This window comes from Leptonychotes weddellii, chromosome 9 (assembly GCF_054177405.1).
Source record: "Leptonychotes weddellii isolate Sample4059 chromosome 9, ASM5417740v2, whole genome shotgun sequence".
Taxonomy (NCBI): Eukaryota; Metazoa; Chordata; class Mammalia; order Carnivora; family Phocidae; genus Leptonychotes; species Leptonychotes weddellii.
In genome coordinates this window covers 70,395,630-70,415,474 of record NC_138377.1, presented here as the reverse complement: position 1 = coordinate 70,415,474, position 19,845 = coordinate 70,395,630, and the positions used below count along the sequence as shown (strand labels likewise).

Below are 19,845 nucleotides of genomic sequence, written 5' to 3'. Positions count from 1 at the left end.
ACTGGAGAGTTCAGGTACTATGCAAAATAGGCAAATAGTTAAACTAAGTACTGCAAAATTTCAGTCCTAATTTCAGGTTATGTCACTAAAATATTTACTTTGGACAAACGTACCTTAATTTCACTTAGCAGACAGTTATCACATTTGGAAACAATTTGACTAAAATACTGGAATACTCCTTTTTCTCCAATATTATGACAAATACATAAAACCTTCCACAATTTGCAGAGTGCAGTTTAAATGCTAGGAGAATATTGTCAGACTTATTTTATATTGACTAATTGTGGAGACAGCAGGAAAACCTTTCTAAATAGCTACTCTTGATGAAAAGCATTTAGCTTACTACTTTTATATTTTGGAAATTCATTAATGGGAAACATTTTTTCTTTCATCCTCATCCCTACACCGCTGTAACAGGACATTAAGAAATAATATGGGTTACTAGTCAAAGCTCTACTTCACAGTAGATAAATCTAACACAGAACATATTTATACATGACAGAAAATACTCTTGACAGCTCTCTGGCCTCCACCTAACTCTTCAACCTCTTAACACATGATATTACCTATGAGGTGGCTACTTCAAAAGCTACCTAAGATTGACTTTCGTGTACATTAATTTTGCACTTTGGAGGTAATCCTTAAACATTCGAACTCCAAAAAATTGTCTCTATCACAAAGATAAGGAAAGACTGTAAAACATATTATAGCGTAGAGACCTCCTCGTTTGTTTCGTTTTTCTATTTCAAGGATTAACAATCTCTACCCAATGTATCATTCTGAAAAACGAATTTAATTTCTTTTAATTAAAAGCATTAATAGCTCCCACTAAGATTTTCGGCTTGATGGTCACTGGAGAAAAGAGACTAGAGACACTTAAAAAGCAATCATTTATGTTCATTTAAATTTTTAAATATTTCTGTGTAGAAGCAGCATTTGATGTTCATCTGTAAAGGAGGACAAAGGCAGTAAGAGCAATGCATTGAGTGTCGGGTACCCTGACCGAACCTGGGTCCCTCAGTACTGCAGGAAGGTCAGATCCGCTCAGCGTTGTACTGGCGTGTCAAAATACGTCAACAAACATCACACTGCATGAAGGAGAAGGACCTTTCAGTTCTTTACGTTTGGGCTGCCGATGGAGCTTTAGACGGAGGGTATGCATGAATGGTTTTCCTAGCTGCTTGACAAATGCAACTCCCAAGCTTTCTTTCAAGTGTGATTGTTAAAAGCCCTAGGTTTTTACATTTTGGTACAACTTTCTAAGCCCATATAACTTATGATGGGAACTGATGTTAACCATCAATATCCAAATAATCAGATTCAATGCAACTAGACTAAAATTACTGTATAACGGTTAAATGCAAGAGATGAAGGTTGAGAGTCAATAAATGTAGAAACAATTTTATTCACTCTAACAGTAATACTTACTGTTCATCAGTTCTCTAAACTTTATTATGGATGTCATTATATCACAGTTGTCTTCTTTCTCTCCCCATCCATAGAGAAGGGCATTTCTCTATACTCCTCTGTGAAAACCCACTTTGTCTATCAATAGTAAACTGTGGATGATCCCTAAATCCTACCTATCTCTGATCCATCACTTGAATTCTTATTCTACAACCCAGCTGCCTTTGGACATCTCTAAATGTCACAACTAAAGTTATTGCTAACCTGGGGCACCTGGGTGGCTCAGTTGGTTGAGCGACTGCCTTCGGCTCAGGTCATGATCCTGGAGTCCCAGGATCGAGTCCCGCATCGGGCTCCCTGCTCAGCAGGGAGTCTGCTTCTCCCTCTGACCCTCCTACCTCTCATGCTCTCTGTCTCTCATTCTGTCTCTCGCAAATAAATAAAATCTTAAAAAAAAAAATTAAAGTTATTGCTAACCTGGATTATTTTCTACTCTCAATTCTTTAACAGCATCAGTATTCTCTCCACACCGCCAATATCAAAACCTCAAAGTTATCGTTGTACCATACCTCCCAGTAAACAACATTTAGTTACTTGCCAAATTCTGTAAATTCTATCTTTGTCATCTCTGTAAATCTGCACAGTCTCTTCCATTCCCACCCACCAGTATGATTTGGGAATTAATGGATTATTTCAATATGGACAACTGTGTTAGCAATTGTGTTTCTATCCCCAACTTCTGGCTTCTGTCCACTTGAAGCAATGCTACCAGAACATCCAGCCTAAAGGTAGGTCCTAATCATGCTACTCTTCTATCAAAAAATCTCCCCTGGCTTTCCAGCTTTATGACCTTGATCTGGGTACTTAAACTCTCTATGCCACACCTTTCTCATATGAAATGGGATAAAATACTAGTATCTACTTCATAGGCTTCATATGTGGATAAAGATGATAATACATGGAAGTGCTTAAGCCAGTGCCTTGAACATAGCTGGTGCTCAGTGTTAGCTATTTTTGTGATCCATGTACATGCTTTTTTCCCCAATTAAATTGAATTAAACTCCTTGAAGGCAAGATGAAGCTTTGCTTATCTCTGTATGCTCTGAATACATAATATGCTCTCTCTACATAAAGGAACTTAATACATATCTACTGAACTTAGTCATATATTTATGCTACTACTGATGGACCATTTTGCTAGAATATGTTGCATTAGGAATATGTAGTGGTAAAAGTATTCATTTTACATTGAAATAATGAAAGGCAGCTGGAGCTGATCAAAATTTTGGTCTAGTGCTGAGTCAATATGGTTTTACACACCTGACCTATGCTCACAACCAATGACTTCATTTTTACCACCTTCATAATCAATATAGAGTGCTCTGAAAGTATTACAGCTGAAGCTATCCGGGATGATTATGATAGACTCACATCTACATAAGTTGATGAGCTTTATGAATTAAAAAACCCCTCTTTTTGCTAAATAAAGGAATTTTGCATTAATTTTGAATTTATGATCACTTGGAATGAGCTATTAGGGATGCTACAGGACTAAATTTAAAATGTGTAGGTGGTGGTGGTTAGCAAAGCTGCCAATGATAAAAGGGAAGAAGATGGCAAAGAGGAATATACAGGGAGAAGTAGGAAGGGGTTAACAGGATTGTTAACCTTGCTGGCAGAATCCCTGTAAGAAAATAAGGGTGAACAAAATGGTAAACATCTCGATGTTAGCGATTCAGGTAGGAAAGGGAGTAAAACAAGAGAATGGAATTCATAAATCATAAGTAGACTAAGAATATAAAGAAAGAGCAAGAAAACAGAAGAGAATCTAATTTGCTTGTGTTAAATGGAATAAATGGATAAATGGAATTCATAGTAGGAGTTTAGTTTTTATGAGAATACGACTTCCAGGGTCAATTAGAAATGCGAAGGAAAGGATGTTTACCATTGCTGTTATGTATCCACACAGGTTTTTGTTTTATGAGAAGAGTATGAGACATGCAAATTGTATTCATGGCTCATTTCCCATATTCTACACGTGTGAGAGGAGAATGAGCAAGGGCAAACTAGGGCAACACAGACTCATCATCTGTAAGTCACCCATCCCAGGAGATTCTTGAATGATATCAAATACCAAAAGATGCTCAGAAATGGGGAAATGTGTCTCTTAAATGTAGAGGCAGAGAAAAGTGAGAGAAAAGGCATAACTTCTGTGAACAGGGCTCTATCTCACCAAAACACGGTCAGCTTTATGTCAGTCCAAGTGGCAGCAGAAGCCCTTGGTGAGTGCTAATGAAAGATGATTGAAGAAAGCTGCCTTCTAACAACCATACACTTATTACCCAATCTTTGGCCTGGACTATATCAAAGCCTTTCCTTTTGCTGGGCAAAAAGTAGTGACTGAAAATCCCATTTCAACTCTAAGGATCCTGGGAGAAAGAGACCTAGAGGTCTGTTTGAGAAAGAGAGAGATCAAAAGAAAGAAACCTGAAGGTTTGCACAATCCTCTCCCATAAATTATTCTATTCATAGTTGATGATTAAGAAAATTTATTAGTAACAATGAAATCTATAACTTAAATAGCAAATAAGTTTACAAGGTTAACATTGAATAAGACAAACTGTTTACAATTTGTTAAACTATGTGTTAAAAACCATAATTGAGAGACATCTACTTGGAGACAAGATGGGGTAACAGGGACTGGATTTATCCTCCTGCTGGAAATAAACAAATGGAATAGATGATGACAAATAATGACAGTAATGTGGAACAATGCCCCCTGAGTGATGGGAAACAAAAAAGGTAAGCCCTTTGCCCCAGCCACTTCCTGGAGTTTTCAGGCTGCACTGTGAAGATGAAGAACCTAGGTGAGGCTCAGCGGGTCTCTCTGAGTTGAGGAGATAGAGTTGGAAGGGTGGGAAGACCAGGAAGCTAGAGTCTATAGGACAGAATACCAGCAGAGGAGAGCTGTATAGAGAGAGAATTCCAGAGACTATCTGTAGGTCTCCCTTGAGTATACAGCAGAATATTGATCAGTACATGTGCGACTTGAACATATTACTATGATCAATTTGACCAAATTGCCAATTATAGCACAGTTCACTCACAACAGCAGAACAAACTTTCTTTTTAAGCGCACATGGAACACTTACCAAGATAGCCATAGTCTAGGCCGTAAAACAAATCTCAATAAATTTAAAAGGATGCAAGTTTGTTTCTGACCTCAATGGAAATAAATTAGAAACCAGTAACAGGAAGATATGTGAAAAAATTTTCAAATATTTGGGAACAAAATACCCTAAATACATCTAAATAGCCTGTGATTTAAAGAAGAAATGAAAAATTAGAAAGTATTTGGAACAAATTAAGTATGAAAACCCAACATATAAAATTTTGTGGACTACAGCCACAGCAGTTCTTAGAGGTAAATTTACAGCACTAAATTGCCTATCTTGGAAAAAAAAGAAAGGTTTTGAATCAATAACCTCAGCCTTCCACCTTAGGAAACTAGAAAAAGAAGAGAAAGTAAAACTAAAGAAAATAAAAAATATACAGATTACACTAGAAATCAATGAAAGGAAAAATAGAAGTAATCAATAAAATTAAAATTGGCTCTTTCAGAAGACCATAAAATTGATAAACCTCCAGGCAGACTGATCTGGAAAGAAGCTACAATTATCAATATTAGGAATGAAAAAGCTGACATCACTACAGACAGATTCTACTGCTACTAAAAGAAAAAAGGGATATTCTGAGTAAGCTTATCCCAATACATTCCACAACTTAGATGAAATGAACACATTTTTTGAAAGACACAAAGTACCAAAGTTTACTCAAAAAAAAAAAAAAAATCCAAAAACAAAACCCAACAGCTTGAATCATCCTTACATCTATTAAACAAGTCAATTTTGTAGTTAAAAACCTTCCAGCAACAACAACAAAATAGGCGCAGATGTTTGAAGAGGAAATTCTACCTAACAGTTAAGAAATAATAACAAATCTGCACAAACTTTTCCAGAAAATTGAAGGGGAGGGGAAACCTCCTAACTCATACTATGAGCCATCATTACTCTAATACCAAAGACTTAGCAGGAAAAATAAACCACAGACCAGTATCACTCATAAATGTAAAAGAAAAAATTCTTAATACATCTTCAACAAATCAAATCCAACAAAATATAAAAAGATACTGTTTCATGACCAAGTGGAGTTTATCCCAGGAATGCAAGGTTGGTATAACATTCAGGAATCAATCACTGTAATTCACCATTTTAACCTATTAATAGTAATTAAAAAAAAAAACCCATTTGACTATCTTTTTTTTTTTTTTAAGATTTTATTTATTTATTTGGCAGAGAGAGACACAGCGAGAGAGGGAACACAAGCAGGGGGAGTGGGAGAGGGGGAAGCAGGCTTCCCGCCAAGCAGGGAGCCGGATGCGGGGCTCGATCCCAGGACCCCGGGACCATGACCTGAGCCGAAGGCAGATGCTTAACGGCTGAGCCACCCAGGCGCCCCTCCATTTGACTATCTTAATTGATGCAGAAAAGCATTTGACAAAATCCAACATCCATTTTTGATAAAAATCTCTCAGCAAGCTAGGAATAGTAAGGAGCTTCCTTGACCTGATAGAGAACATCTACAAAAACTGATAGCTAACGTTATTCTTAATGTGAAAGACTGAATGCCTTTTCCCGAAGAAAGGCGATGTATGTTGTCCACCACTATTTACCTTTGTATAGGTGATTCTAGCCAGGGCAGTTAAAAAAAAAAAAAGTCATCCAAATTGAAAAAAGTAAAACTGTCTTTATTCACAAGTGATATGGATGTCTATGCAGAAAATCCTACGGCATCTACCAAAAGAGTAAAGTATTAGAATGAGTTTTACAAAGTTGTAGGATATAAATCAACATAGAAAATCAACTGTATTCCTTTATAGTAACAACGAACAATTGGGGATTAAAATGAAAACTATCACTTCTTTTTCTTTATTTTTATTTCTTTCTTATTTATTTAGAGAAAGAGCACACACGTCTGCATGAGTAGGGGTGAGAGGCAGAGGGAGAGGGAGAGAGAGAAGAATCTTGAGCAGGCTCCACACTCAGCACGAAGCCCAATGTGGGGTTTGATCTCATGATCCTGAGATCATGACCTGAGCCAAAACCAAGAGAGATGCTTAACCAACTGAGGCACCCCCCAAACTATCACTTCTAAAAGAATCAAGCAATATAAAACACATAGGGATCAATCTAATGAAAATGTGAGGGATTTGTACACTGAAAACTACAGGGCATTTTTAAGAAAAATATTAAAAGACCTAAATAAATGGAGAGATACTGTGATCATGGATCAGAAGACTCAATATTGTTAAGATATCAATTCTTCCCAAATTGACCTATAAATTCAATGTAATCCCCATCAGAATCCCAATAGACTTTTTTGGGGTGAATTTATAAGATGATTCTAAAATTTATATGGTAATGCAAAGGACCTAGAATAGACAAAAATAACTTTGAAAAAGAAAAATAAAGTTTGAGGATTATATAGTTTCGCAAATATAGCTATAGTGATCAAGATGGTAGAGAACTGGCATAGACAAATTGATCAATGGAACAAAACAGAGAATTCAGAAAAAGGCCTACCTACACATAAATGATCAATTGATTTTTTAAAAATTTTATTTTATTATGTTAATCACCATAACATCATTAGTTTTTGATGTAGTGTTCCATGATTCATTGTTTGCGTATAACACCCAGTGCTCCATGCAGAACGTGCCCTCTTTAATACCCATCACCAGGCTAACCCATCCCCCTGCCTCCCTCCCCTCTAGAACCCTCAGTTTGTTTCTCAGAGTCCATAGTCTCTCATGGTTCGTCTCCCCCTCCGATTTTCCCCCCTTGATTTTTGACAAATGTGCAAAGGCTATTTAGTAGCTATTAGTCTTTACAACAAATGGTTCTGAAACAACTGCATACCCATATGCTAGAAAATGAGCTTTGACCTATGTATCACACCATATATAAAAATTAACTGAAAATGGATGCTAGACCTAAATGTAAATCTAAAATAAATTTTTTTAAAAGATTTTATTTATTTATTTGACAGAGAGAGAGAGAGAGCGAGCACACAAGCAGGAGGAGCAGAGGGAGAGGGAGAAGCAGACTCCCCGCTGAGCAGGGAGCCTGATGCGGGACTCGATCCCAGGATCTTGGGATCATAACCTGAGCTGAAGGCAGATGCTTAACTGACTAAGCCACCTAGGCGCCCTAAAACAAATCTTTTAGAAAAAAAGGGGGATCTTTGTGATTTCTTTTTAATTTTTTTTAAAGATTTTTTTTTAAATTTTATTTTAAGTAATCTCTACACCCAACGTGGAGCTCAAACTCACAACCCCGAGATCAAGAGTCAAATGCTTCACTGACTGAGCCAGCCAGGTGCCCCTGTGATTTCTTTAGATCTTTGAATCTTTAATATTTCCTAGATGTGACATCAAAGGCATAGTCCATAAAAGAAAAACTGGTAAACTGGACTTTATTAAAATTAAATTGAAAGCCACTGTTCAGAGAATGAAAACACAAGCAAAAGACTGGGAGACAATATTTCATATTTGATCACATGTCTGATAAAAGACATATCCAGAATATTTTTTTAAAACTTCCAAAACACAGTAAGAACTCGAAAAATGAGCCAAAGACTTGAACAGACACTTCTCCAAAGAAGACAGGTAGTAAAGAAACATGTAAAAAGATTCTCAATGTCACTTGTCATTATAGAAATGCAAATTAAAATCACACCGAGGCACTACTACACAACTCTTAGATAGCCTAAAGTTAAAAGGATGGAACATACCAAGTGGTGGGGAAGCTGAGGAACACCTGAAACTATCATAAACTGCTGGTGGGAATGTAAAATGGTGCAACCACTTTGGAAAACAGTTAAATCGTTTTGCAAAAAGGTAAACATATTCTTACCGTATGTCCCAACTATTTCATTTCAAAGTATTTGGCTAAGAGAAATGAAACCATACAAACATTTTTACATGACTATTCAAAGGAGTTTTATTACTAATAGCAAGAACTAGAAACAACCTAAATGTCAATTAATAGGTGAACAGATAAATAATGGTATAGCTATGCAAGTGAATACTTCTCAGTAAAACAAAACAAAACAAAAAACAAAAAACAAAAAAAAGCCAAAGTACATACTCTATGATTCCATTTATAGAAAATACCAGAAAATGAAAACTGAATCTATAGTGAAGAAAGCAGATTAGTGGTTGCCTGGGTGCAGAGAGAAGTGAAGAGATTGAGAAGAAGGATTCTAAGGAGGCACAAGAACTTTTGGGGTGGTAGGTATGTATGTTCAATATCTCTACTGTGGTGATAATTTTATAAGTTTATATAAACGTGTCAAAACTTGTCAAATTGTATACTTTAAATATGTGCAGTTTATAATGTTAATTATACCTCAATAAGGCTATTTTTAAAACTATTCTTATTTATTAAAACAGACTTGTTTTTTATGTGCAACCAACGGCAATTCAGAAAAAAAACGAACTCCATTTAAAATAAAAACATTTCTTAACAAATGTTCCACAGTTCACTTCTCTTCTGAATTCACACTAGTCTTCAGATAGTTCAGTCAGAATTTGTGAATGTAAACCACATACAAAAGACTTCTCTAATTCTATGGATTTCAAATCCAACAATTTAGGGGTTATTATATTCTGGGTGTACTGGTATATATGACAGGCTTTTATAATAAACCTACAGATACATATTTTGAATATAGAATAAGGGCTCTTGAGAAAGCAAGAGAGAACACCTGGCCCATTTTTCACTAACCTTTCACTAAATATCTAAACCACATATGTTGGAGAGCTTTTTAGATCAGCTCAGTGAACCCATTAACTGACTAAGTAAAGTAGCCGCTTAAAACAGATTTCTCACCATGGCTGACATGAAACTGCCTGGTGGGCAGAAAGCGCACAGGTGTGAATTCAGAAGGAGATCTGGATTCAGGTCCCATCCCTGCAATTTACAGCCTCAGGCCTTACTATCAGCCCACCCCAAAACAGAGGTGACTGACACAGTGCCTGTGAAGGTGTTTGCTGAACTGCACCTTTGTTCTTTAATAAGGCTTTGTTTTTCTCATCAATACTCTGTTTGAAAGCAGAAAGGCTACAAATGCAAGGGCTGTTTGGCAAATACTTAGCCAAGGCTAGGTAAAGAAGAAGTTGACGTCAGTGCTGCATGTAGAATGGCATGATCACCTAAAGTTTTCAAAAGAAAAGAAAAACTCCCAAGGTCCAGGCTCTACACAACATCAATTAAACCAGTTCTCCAGGGATAAGACCCACATCAGTATTTTTAAAATGCCCCTCGTGTGATTTCAATACATGGTGAAGTTTGAGAATCACTGACCTACATACCCAAGCCATTTTAGCATCAGTTTCAACCTGATCTCCAATATTCTAGAATGAGTCTCAGAAATGGATTCTGTATTCTTGGGCTCCTGACTCTATCCATGCTCCTGGGTCACTTCCTATTGGCAGAATCTCTATTCTTCTTCCCTCACTCTCTCTGGATGATCATAATGGTTGTGTTTCCATCTTTAGAATGACCGCCCAATCATTTGCTTGTTAGTTTGGTGTGGGGTAACTTTTCTGAAGCATTCTATCACAGTGGGTCAGCAGAAGAGTCATCTTTTCAACAATTCTTTGGTCCCCTGATTTTGGAAAACTGATCAATATGCTCTCTCTATTCCCCCCACTCCCCCAAATCTTGTGCATACCTGAAGACAGTAATCAGATAGATATCTTTCTGAGAAACTACAATTCATTAATATTTCCTTATATGTCTATTTTCTTTCTCTTTAGTCCTTCGACCCATTCCAGTTATTTAACAACTGTCTCTTTATTGCAAATATCACTTTAAAAGCCTAAGGAACATTTCTATCCCTTATTCAGTTTTGGATTTAAAGTCAACACTGAAAACAACAACAGCAGACAATATGAATTCCTTGGTGGGGAAAATTCTTGCATTTCACATTCCAAATGCAGAAAAAAAATGTTATGAGAAATCATTCTTATAAAAGTACTACATACATAGCAGACACTTCTTTCGTCCTTCTCAAATATTTCGAGGTTGCTCCGGCTAGTAACAGTGTCAAGTATTTGTCTGGAACAACGGAACATCAATATCTCACAACCATCTCCACTGTAAGAGATGGAAAAGCAAATGATTATATTTTACCTTTAGAGAAGCCCTCTCCAGTGCATTTGCTAATTATGAGTCAATCTGTCTCTTGCTGCTGATGACTACTTGTTAGTATACTGGAGCAGTGCCTTCTGAGGCTGTTGTAATTGAAGGTTTGCAAGAGCTTCTATTGCTGAGGCACATAGTCCAACTTAAGACAGATGTGATCAACCTTGTTTTTAACAGGACTGAAATAACTGGAAATCTGTGATTTGGCTAATTGCAGGCTTCCTGGAAGTATCTTAATGCAGGAAAAACTTTGGCCATCCTCTGAAAAAATACCTTCCTTAACTCTCACTGCTAGGCAGCCCCATTCTAAGTGCCTCACCTCTCAAGGCAGCACAGACCAGAGAAAGCAATTGCTAAACCATTGAGTAAATAACCAATCTTTAAAATATACTTAGAGGTAAGAACTAAAGTCAAATCAATTCTTGTGGCAGAAGGTATTAGCTTAGCACTGCCTCTGGAGAGTAGACTCTCTGGAGCCAAAGTTTCAAAATTCTGACATATGGAAGTCAGCTCTTAATCTTTTCAGTGATACATAAATGTGATTAAGACCATATTTCCTCTGGTGCTCATTTCCCCTCACATCCTAACACCACTACAAAAAAATGACTTTGGAGGATACATGTATTTGCTTCCTTTGGTACTGTTATTTAGAACCCTTCAAGAGAGGTCCATGGCCTGGCCCAAAACTTGAGAGGATTCTGCTCTGGACCCCTCTGGTTGTATCCTAACCCATGGGGTGAGGATTCAGCGGGACCAAGGGGACATCCCCACTTGCTGTATATCCCCCCAATCCCTTTCTAGGCCACACTCCATGTACCAGAGACCTTAGAACTGATCACCTACTGGCACCTCCACCAGCCAGGTATTCCACCAGCTTTCGGGCATTTGATGACAGATAAAACATACAGAGAAGATGAAACTCAATGTTAACTGGAGGAAGGTGACATGTAAACAAGAAATTACAACATTTAACACATGCTATGAAATTATTAGCAGAACACGGGAGTGGGTACCGAATGCAAGCGTGGAATGCAGGAAGATTTCCCAAAGAGATGTCAGCCAAGCTGAGTAGTCCAGGAGCAGTTATCTGGCAAAGAAGGTAAATAAAAGTGTCGACTCAGAAGACTTCTAAATTCTATCAGACAGGGATATACAGGAGAAAGAGACACACGGGAATTAATATCTGTTGTAGACTGCCAGGCACTTCAAAAGTGCTTTACATGTGTTAAATAACCGATCTTCATGACCACATGGTCAAGAGGGTATTACTGACACTATTTTATAGGAGAAAACGAAGACCCAGGGAGGTTAAGCAAGTTGTTCCTAGTCACGGGACTGGAAAGTGGCATGGCCTGGATTCAAACCCAAGAACAGGAGAGATTCCCTCCATTGTTTCAAGGCTCACTAAGCAGGGAAAGCATGTTGAAACAAAACTCGGCCTTGTGCTTGCCAGTCACAAGTGTCAATCCTCTCTGAGAGAAATGAAGAGGTGTATCTACCAAGTGCCCTTCGGTTTCTCATGGGGGCCAGCGTGCACCCAGAATGGTAGTTGGCAGGGCTGAACCTGCAGCTGAGATTTCCACGTTCTTGGTCGGTAGTTGTCGGGCACAGTGCACGTGCTGCCTAGAGGCTTGTGAGGCTTTGCTCTTTAGGGTCACTTAATATTTTCCTTCAGATGGACCTACCTTATCTCCAAACACTGAAAGTGAGCACAGGGTGTCTGCTCCTACTTCTCTGAAAGGCCACATGTATGTATAGAACCCGTGTATGTAATTTGGCCTCAGATTATAGAATTGCTTTTTTTTTTTTAACTGTCACCATCAGATGTGAAAATATACTTAGTAATGTAGGTCAAATTGTCAAAGAACTCAGTTTTTGATTACAGAAGTAGAATGAGAAGGCTTCTGGGGTGTTAATTGCACAAGGAAATATGGTTTTTATACAATTTGTATTTATAGACCTATGTATATGGGATATATAAATACACATATATGTAAATATGTATGTATTTTCTTTACAATCATATATATAGCCTTATATAATTTGGGGCTATATTATGGTCCAAATGCTGCTTCCCAGAGGTACTCTTTATTTCCTTTAACTCCACGGAAGTAGAGACTGTAGAGTTTTGAGGAGCTATCTGATCAAAGTTCATACCCGGGACAGGGGCCTGCTCACAGGAAAGGCAGCTTATTATCTGTACTCAATGTCTTTGACTTTAGGGAAGGTGATGGCATTGCAAAATTTAAATTTTTCTGATGTTAATTAAGCCAAGGAAAATTCTTGAAGCTTTGATTACAAAGGAATGAGGGGCACACTACATATAGTAATTAACAACAGCAATATAAAAGGTAAAGCTCTTTAATAAAGGCTCATATTCAAACAAATTGATGCTTATATAAATGTTTATTCTTTCACTCAGATAGGGATAAATATTATGAAGAAAAGTCCAACCAAATGAGGAGGGAGAGATGACTGAGGTGAGGTCATTTAGATTGAGTGGTCATGGAAAGTATCCCCGAGGAGGGGAATTTGAGCAGACACCTGAATGGTGTGAGGAGCTCACCATGTGGAGATCCAAATGGGAAGAAAACTCCAAGCAGAAGAATTAGCCAGAGTAAGAGTTCTGAAGTAGAAATAAGCAGTGTAGATTTTAGGAAGGCCCAGAAAGCCAGTGCGGCTGCAGAAGTATAAGAGAGGGAGGGAGCCTTAGTTGGGGAGAGAGAGAGAGAGAGGCAGGTGTGCAGATAACTGGGGATGGTAGAGAGCTAGATCATGCAGGGCTCTGAATGTCATGTGAAAGTTTGGATTTTATTTGAAATGTGATGGGAAGCCACTGAGGAGTTTTGAGTAGGAAGCAATACAATCTAATTTGTATTTTTCAAGAGTCGCTCCGGCCAGGGTATGAAAAACGGACCACAGGAGTGTAAAGGTTAAGGTCTGGAGACCAGTTCGGAAGCTACCGCAACAGTTCAAGAGGTGATGACAGATAGTGAGGTGATGCCAGGTAAGAAGGTGATACTGAGGCATGATTTGAGATATGACAAAGATGGAGCTGAAAGGATTTTCCGGTAGGTTGGTGATGGGCTGGTTTTTGGCTTGAGTATTTGGGCAAATTGGGGCACCATTAGTTGAGCATGGGAGGAATCGGGGGAGCCACAAGCCTGGGGAGGAAAATCAAGGGTTTAATGTTAGACATGTTAGGTCTCAGATACCTACTGGATATCCAAGAGGAGATACTGAATGGACAGTTGGATAAACAAACAAATTTGTACTCAGCGGAAATATTAGGGCTGGCAGCAAGAATTAGGAGATACTGTTACAGATACAGTATATAAAACCATAGTCTCCAATGAAAGCTCCAAGAGAGAACCCTGGAAGTGAATGTAGATAGCAAAGGGCAGAGGGCTGAGCACTGAGTTCCAGAGCCCGGCTCCAGTGTAGAGCTGGAAGGAGAAAAAGCCAGTAAAGCAAACTGAGTATGCTGCTGGGATGGCAGGAAGTAACCCAGAAGAGTAGCTCTCGGAAGTCAAGAAAAGATTTTTTTTTTTTTAAGATTTTATTTATTTGAGAGAGAGAGAATGAGTGAGAGAGAGCACGCACATGAGAGAGGGGAGGGTCAGAGGGAGAAGCAGACTCCCTGCTCGGCAGGGAGCCCGATGCGGGACTCGATCCCGGGACTCCAGGATCATGACCTAAGCCGAAGGCAGTCGCTTAACCAACTGAGCCACCCAGGCATCCCAAGAAAAGATGTTTTAATAAAGAGGTAGGGTATGATCAACTTTGTCAAAATTGCTGAAAGGATGAATAAGAATATCCACTTGCACAAAAAAAGAAAACTTGTAGAAACATTAAACTAAAAATTAAGGGCTCTGTAGTTATTTATGTGAGATAATGGGTTTATACAAGGTCATGATTCTACAAATATTCATTGAACAGTCTTATTGTAAAATCCAACATATAATCTAAAAAACAGTGTGACAATTTGATAACAGTGTTTATGCTAACTAGAGGCTCATCACACAAATAAAGCAATTAGCCCAAATGCCAACCAGTCAATAGCCTCCTTGAAAGGCTACCTACAGGTGGGAGAGATGATTTCCTCCACTCTCAACAATTTCAGCAACTACTGTGTGAGTTGTGTTGAGGCAAAATATGAAGAGTAGGATACCATACTTTCATAAATTGGCTAAGTTCTCCTGTCAAAATGTCCTATCACTGGTAAGTCCGTATCACTGTTATCATCAAAATTTTATATCCAAGTAAATGCCTCTGTGTTCCATTTTGAATATCACCACTACTTCCATTTCTTGGCCTCTCTGCAGACATCTGGTAAAACTACTGAATTCTGTGTAGAGTACTTCCTCCTTGGATGATCTGGAACATTCAAAATCAAGGCTAACTTTCCCTTATTGCGTAATATACCCCGAATGAGTCATGCCCAAGAGCTGGTACATATTCAAAGAACATGTTTAGGGAATGTAAACCAATAGTCATGTAAGTAAAACATCATTAGAATAGAAAAAGTAGCACACAACGAAATAATCTAAAATCCAGTCCAAAGGAAACTGTATTAAATTATCCATAGCTCAGATCCCCTCCAGCTGGGTCAATAATGCATGGGGGTCCGATTACTGACTAGAGTATTTATTCAACCTCTAAAATAGTGTTAGACACATAGTAGGCACTCAATAAATAGTTCACTTGTTTTAGGAAAAAAATATGACTTTCAAGTAAGCGCTAGTCTTTGGAATTCAATTTGTAATTGTTCCTCATAAAAGACTTGATCAGTACCAAAGTGGGGGCACCGTCTCAGTGCATAATGGTTTTGTTTTTCAGTAGAGTTAAAAATGCTTTAGCAACCTAAACTTACACAATTTGATTTTCTTGTCATTGCTTTCCCTGTATCACCAAAGATGATGCTTTCTTTACTATTTCAAACTCAAAAAATTGCTAAAAATCTAAAATTCAATTTGCCACATTACTGCTAATTTGAATAATGGCTGAATAAAAGATAGGGAACGCTGAAGCAGAATTGATTTCTAAAACATTTTGCACTCTTCTCCTCCATCCCTGTAAAGTAAAGCTCGGATGCTACGCACAATTACACAAGAAAATCAAGAAAGCCATTACATTCAGCATTTTGTCCTGATCATTGTTACCATGGCAAAAAGTGGGCTTAGTTTAGCACAGCTGCTACGGACGAGGTCTGCTGGCCTTTTGTAAAGCTGAGTAACAATATAATACCAAATTCTGTAGCCTGTCACTGTTTTTTTGTTTTGTTCTGTTCTTCCCCAGGATGAGACTATTGTGCCCAGATGCTACTGTCTCACTCCTTAATGACCTGGGCCCATGTCATCTTATTATTGTATTCTTACTGCTGGCCAGTGACTGAGGAACACAGTTAATCTAGAAAGGTTACCCCTTGCCCTACCTCCTATTCTAAGGGGAAAAATTGCAAGGTGTGAAAATGTGGCACTTCAATAACAGAAAAAGCCAAAATTTCAACAGTTGTACTATAAATGACAACAGAGATGTACTGGAAAGGGCATAGGTTTGGGAGCGAGAAAGACAAATGATGACTAACTGTATGGCATATTATTTTCTCTCTGAGACTCTGTTATCTGTAAAATGGGGGAAAAGTAACTTCCATGTGAGGATTAGCTGAGAGAATATGAAGGCCCAGGCCCAGGAATTTGATAATAAAGCATCCTCCCCTCCAACCCTTTCCCTTAATCGATGAGGTTTCCATGGCTTCAGTCAGGACTGTTGATTGAAGTTGGTAGGTAAACTGTTTTTCTGTTGGAAGGCAAATCGTTTTGATCTTTGATATCACTTGGATACTTTCCTCAGAGAGCTGAGGATATGATTTTTTTAAAGGTCTGAGAGTAAGCATAAATTTCACATCCAAAGGATAAAAAGTTAGTGTCAACAGGCACCCTGGCTTATTATTCCTATTTTAAGTGCTACCAATATTATTGCTGTAAAACGGAAAATGGGAGTATATGCGAATTTTGACTTTATGCAGAGATTGTTAGTTTTAAAAAATGAAGCAACATTATGAAAGCAGAGAAGTTTAAATTATCTGAAATGAATACATTAATCAAGTCTCTGTATTTACCAGAAACAAAGGCTACTAGCATTTTTACCAGCTAAACAAAATATTTTTTCTAATGAGATTTCAGCCGAGTATCGTTTATCTTAAGAGAAAAATAATGGGACCTTACCTATTCCAGTAGCTCCAGAACTGGTCATGCAGGTAGGCATGGTGGCTACATTCATCACCAAATGAGGCTTTGCTTTCAATCCAGTGAATTATGTGCCCTTCTACAGCTAAGGGACAAAGCATTACTAATACAGAGCAAAGAGAAGGGAAGACTGGAAATACTGAACTCTGCCTAGGCCTCTCTGTGCTTCACATTAATGAGCGGAGGCTCGGCCCTTGCTGTCATCAATGGAAGTAATTATAAAACAACACATCATATATGTTCCTTACAAGGACCATTTGTGCTATAATCACATCCCCTTCATTTTCATCATCATTTTCAAAAATCCCCCTCCTATTCTGACACTGCCTCTGTAAGTGGACAAGTACTGTGAAAGCAAACCCAAGTGAGCCAGTCTGGCTTTTCAGAGGAATCATGTTTAAAAATTCAGAATTTAGAGAAATGACCTGAAAATGGCACCCAAAATGTCTTCAGAAGATATGTTTATTGCTTAAATATATGTAAACGTTTTTAAGGCAGATATTTCTTCTGAACCAATTATTTTCTGCTCTTCTAAAATAATCTTTTCTAACAATTTCACCCATTTAAAGCTAATCTACTCTGGTAACATTTGCTAATATTAACAAAAAGTAAAAAAAAATAAATCTATGGAGAAAACACATCCCCTTTCACTATAAACAAATGCATAAGACAGTTTAAGGACTTACCAACTGGAACTTGTAAAATAAAGTCTGGTGTTTTGTCATAACCCTTTGCACGGAGCTGATCTTCATCTACAGAAAGAACAAATACTATTACTTATAACAGTGTTCCATTAACAAGACAGCGATATAATTGCTTTTCTTTCTTAAAAATGTATAAAAATTGCTAATGCAGTCATACATATCTTTCTTATGCATGCAAGGCTGTGTCAGAATAAATGAACTTTCTTAACAAACCTGAAGCATAGATGTAAAAATGCCTCTTTGTCCCTTCTGCATTTTTATGTCTTTATTATAAATATCATTAATTCAAGCTGTCATATGCTACCTTTTTGTAATTGAAAATACTCAAAATAATGAAACATACTTACTGATTAAAAGAAAAGGCTTTCACCACCATGAATATCACGAATGTTATCAGGCAATATTGACAATTTACAGTGAGGCCCAAGCACGGTGGCCTTTATAACTATAAAACAAATGTTTTCATTAAAGCAATTAAGAAAGTTTAGTTTCAATTAGTAAAACTATTCCTATACACAAGAACACAGAAAGGGACAAGGACAATGAGATCACTACAGAGAATTAATTGCCCTGCTTAATTCCTTTGGTATGCTATTGTTTCTGGCATTTACCAGAGTTTTACAACTAACAATATGTAATTCTGAGAAGCAAACAGGCTTTGAGATTTTTTTCTAAGTCCGTTCGATTTCCTGATCCTCTGTAAATATCAATGGTCCATTCAGAAGGAAAGGAGGCAGGAAACAGGGAGCTTGACAAAGTTGGAAAAAACTAGCAAGGTGCTTGGTTAAAAAAAAAAAAAAATCTTCCAATATTTTCTAAATGCTGTCCTTGACTTCTAATGGCATTACAATGTGATTTCTGAAATGAGGAGTTCTCCATTAGATTTTGGAGTGACCTGGTCATTCAATTCCAGACATGGCTTTCTGTCTTCACCCAACCTCAACTAATGGCCCAACCAAGTAACAAGGAAGGCTGTGTGGTCTCTTAACACCTACTGGGCTGTTGACATTGTCATGCATCCCATTCGCCTTCCTGCATCACCTTTGATTAAAATTAATGGCCCATTCCCAGTGTTGGGTAGCTTATTTCCAATCCATTTGTCAGCCCAAGACAGTGGTTTCATGGCCAATGTTCAGAAACTCTGTTTTAGAACACTCTTGTGTACATCTTGAAAGGTCAGCATTTTAAACGTAAATAACCTTTTAATGACAAGCCATATTTAAACTAGATATTTAAGTGAAATTGTGTTAGAAGTGGATGTCCTTTATCCAGACTTTGGAGGATTAATGTCAGAATTCAGAACAATCTCCCCTCCTTGAAATATAAAAAATTTTAAGTTAACTATTGAGATAAGGAAATACAAATTTAAGTAATTTTACTTTAAAAACAAGAAGGATTTGGAAAACTGGACTGCAGATGAACAAGACTGGAACAAATTTCTATCCTCTCAATACACTGGCCACAACGAGAATATTTAATGGAAAAGACATTTTTTAGAAGCACCTTGAGCTGATGTTTCCTGTAGCTGATCAACAGTTTTAAAAGCTGGGTTGACATTAAAAAACCGAGACTAATAATTTATTAAAACTACCCTAGCTTGATCAACCTTTGCAGATGTTAGAATCTGTTTCAGAAAGAAAAATGATTATGTTTCTGACACAGCTCAAAACAAAATTTCGAAGGTCACCAAGCTATCCAAATGCACATACTAAAACCCCTTTAAAAGTAGATGTTACACTCCTGTTCACTGCACCAAAATTACTAACACAATACCTACAATTTAAATTTTGTCACTTAATGTGAGACAAAACAAAACAAAACTTGGGCAGAAAACATCAGGTGAGGCTAGGGAATCTTTCCATCTTTCAGTGGAGAACTTGCAAGTATAACAATGTACTTTCTCACTCCACCCTCTCTCCCTCCCTCCCACCCTCCCTTCCTCTCTCCCTCTCAGTTTGAAGTTGATACAATAGTAACTGTACCCAAAGGACAGCTTCTAGAAGTCTGTGTCACCACTACTGACATCACATTTTTTTAAAACAAATCTACGAGGTTAATCCACACATTTGAAATACCATGTTATGTTAGTGGGTCTCCTCCCCATTCTTTTATTTACTAAACTCTCACTGCCTTGCCATCCCTGTTTCAACTTTCACACTGTTACTTTCATCCTAGATTTCCTAAAAAAGAAGGAGGGAACAATGTGGGCAAAGTTTA

At 37.6% G+C, this 19,845-nt stretch overlaps 1 protein-coding gene across 13 annotated transcripts in view; it reads right to left on the bottom strand.

Annotated features, from left to right (window-relative positions):
* CDIN1 (CDAN1 interacting nuclease 1) overlaps nucleotides 1-19,845 on the bottom strand; it is a 207,654-nt gene that overhangs the window by 81,361 nt on the left and 106,448 nt on the right. For 6 of the 13 annotated variants that reach the window (XM_081830856.1, XM_081830851.1, XM_081830863.1 and 3 more), the window contains 3 exons: nucleotides 17,611-17,676; nucleotides 16,904-17,009; nucleotides 10,517-10,628 (listed from right to left, as the gene is read on the bottom strand). In XM_081830856.1, coding sequence (XP_081686982.1) covers nucleotides 10,517-10,628; nucleotides 16,904-17,009; nucleotides 17,611-17,676 — 284 coding nt within the window. The other 7 variants (XM_081830854.1, XM_081830859.1, XM_081830853.1 and 4 more) reach the window with 6 other exon arrangements.